Source organism: Cynoglossus semilaevis, chromosome W (assembly GCF_000523025.1).
Source record: "Cynoglossus semilaevis isolate Cse_v1.0 chromosome W, Cse_v1.0, whole genome shotgun sequence".
Lineage (NCBI taxonomy): Eukaryota > Metazoa > Chordata > Actinopteri > Pleuronectiformes > Cynoglossidae > Cynoglossus > Cynoglossus semilaevis.
The window spans coordinates 5,582,383-5,584,866 of NC_024327.1; the positions used below are offsets into that span (position 1 = coordinate 5,582,383).

At 41.6% G+C, this 2,484-nt stretch overlaps 1 protein-coding gene across 1 annotated transcript in view; it reads left to right on the plus strand.

The window, feature by feature from the left end:
• LOC103397030 (ras-related protein Rab-35-like) overlaps window positions 1–2,210 on the plus strand; it is a 21,517-nt gene extending 19,307 nt beyond the window's left edge. Inside the window, exon 7 of the mRNA XM_025052928.1 lies at window positions 1,881–2,210. Coding sequence (XP_024908696.1) covers window positions 1,881–2,009 — 129 coding nt within the window. The 3' untranslated portion in view covers window positions 2,010–2,210. The remainder of the gene's footprint in view (window positions 1–1,880) is intronic.
• Window positions 2,211–2,484: the final 274 nt, after the last annotated feature.

The following is a 2,484-nucleotide window of genomic DNA, read 5'->3' on the forward strand; positions in this document are numbered from 1 at the left end:
CTCTTTCCCAAATCTTCATTGTATGGCTCATCAACTTTATCCCTCTGTAGTTGTTACAACTCTGCACATCACTCTTCTTATAAATTGGCACAAAAACACCTTTCCTCCACTCATCAGGCATCTTTTAAGTCTCTAAAATTCTGTTGAATACCCTAATCAGAAAATCTACTGCCACTCCCCCCTAAACACCATACTTCCACTGGTATGTCATCGGGACCAACTGATTTTCCACTCTTCATCCTCTTTAGGGCTTTTCTTACTTCATCCTTTCTAATCTGAGCTACCTTTGTCATAATAGTTTCTGGCTCCTCATTCCTATGTTCCCTTTCATTTTCCTCATTCAACAGCCTCTCAAAGTACTCCTTCCATCTTTTCAGCACACTTTCCTCACTTGTGATTATGTTTTCATCTCTGTCCTTAATCAACCTCACCTGCTGCACATCCTTCCCAACTTGATTTCTCTGTCTTGCCAATCTATATAATTCCCTTTCTCCTTCCTTAGTGTCCAAACTCTCATACAACTCCTCATATGCCTTTTGTTTGGCCTTGGCCACTTCCCTCTTCACCTCCCTTGTCTTCTCTTTGGTGCAGATTAGATTAGATTTGGTGCAGTGTTAGATTTCAGTGGTTTTCACATTTGGTTTGGGTCTGAAAGCAGGGAGCTGCTAAGACACCAGAGGCCTTCCCAAGCACACACGCTCACATAGCCCCACACATTCAAAGATAATTTCTCCTAAATTCTCTTCACACCAACTCTCCAGACAACTCCCTGTTGTTCCAAAACACCACTACTCCCTGGGAACAATGGAAAGGCTCCCAATCCACATCCTCACAGGAAACCCCGGATCCATCCACTTCTTTTGATCCACATAACCCCCTGTTGTTGGCCGGATCCCAAGGCTCCGTCCACTTCCTTAGTAATAACACCTTGCTCAGTGAAAAAAGGTTCATAAACATGTCCTCCAACACTGCTGAATCATGGAGCAGCAGCGCCACATAGTGGTGACTGCAGGCACAACCATGATACAATAACAATAATATGATTGGCCACAAGAGGCCTAACCTCTCTCTTCCATTGGCCTACAACATTTAAACAAACACCCGGGAAGTTGAAAGCCACTCCCCCCAAACCAGGTATAAAAGTGCACATCTCTGATGATGCTTTGGAAGTCATTCTTGGAAGTTATTTTTAAGAAGTTTTAGTTCTTGAATTTGCGTACTGACAACTGTTGAACGAGATTTTCTTGAATACTTCTCCAGTCGTTTTATTTTGCTCGTTGGACCTGTTTGTTTTGGCGTTTTATTATTAAACGAATCGACCATCTACCGGCAGTTTCATTATTTGCCTGAGACTACCTACGAGTTGATTTCTTCAATTTTGATGCTGTGACTACGGGGAGAAGAAATCCTCTAATTGGTGTCGTGCTCACGAACGAAGAAGGGCCAAATCGTTCAACTGGGCCGTGAACCGGATTGATTATACCAGTGATCTTTCAACTGGTGCCGTGACCCAGATCGAAATATAGCAAGAATCTTTCAACACTGACACTGTAACATGGTCTTATTTCAACTTATATCTGCAAAATATTATGATAAATGCTGTGCAACATGATCTGGTTCCACAAGAGTCACAACTGTGTGTAATTAAACCCATTAGGCGGTGTAACATAAAATGTCGATCACAAACATCAGGTTTTTTTCATAATTGATTGATTCTTAGGAAACAACGACAGAATTACCTCAGACTTTACAGACCTGAAGTAACATATTCTCACAGCTTCGATAAATAATTTATTATTCCCTGCTTTAGTGTTTGATCTCAGATCTGACTCCTCTTATACTCACCACTTCTCTGGTGTTTGTGCTTCATCTTTCCGCAGATGTTTAACTACATCACAGAGCTGGTGCTACGAGCCAAAAAGGAGGTGTTAGCCAAGCAGCAGGAGCAGCAACAGAACGATGTGGTCAAACTCACCCGGAACAGTAAACGGAAGAAAAAGTGCTGCTAACAAACCTGCCATGAAAAGGCCACACGTACACACAAACACATGCGTACACAGAAACGGTGGGACTCAGAGCATCTAAATTAAAGAGCAGATAAAGATTTATTAGATATACAATAAAAGATTTAAAAGAATAAATGGAAAACTGTCCTCTTTGGACAGACTAATCATGGAGACTTTTAAAATAAATGTACAGATTTTATCAAACGTCAAGAGTTTTTTTTTTTTTTGGAATTTAGCAGATGGGCGCTATTGACCTGAGGTTCTGCTTTCCACCCGAGGATCTGCGAGCTGACAACTGACTGTCATATTTCCCAGATTTATATCCATATAAATCCCATCCATGTTCTCCCTGCAGTATCTTATCTCGCCTTCTCATTCCACTGCACATGGGACATTTAGAGTCAGGTCGGACTCTGCGCTTAAAGAGAAGGAGGAGGGCTTCCCCTTTTTGGATGTCCCTTTTTTTCCCTAGTTTTAT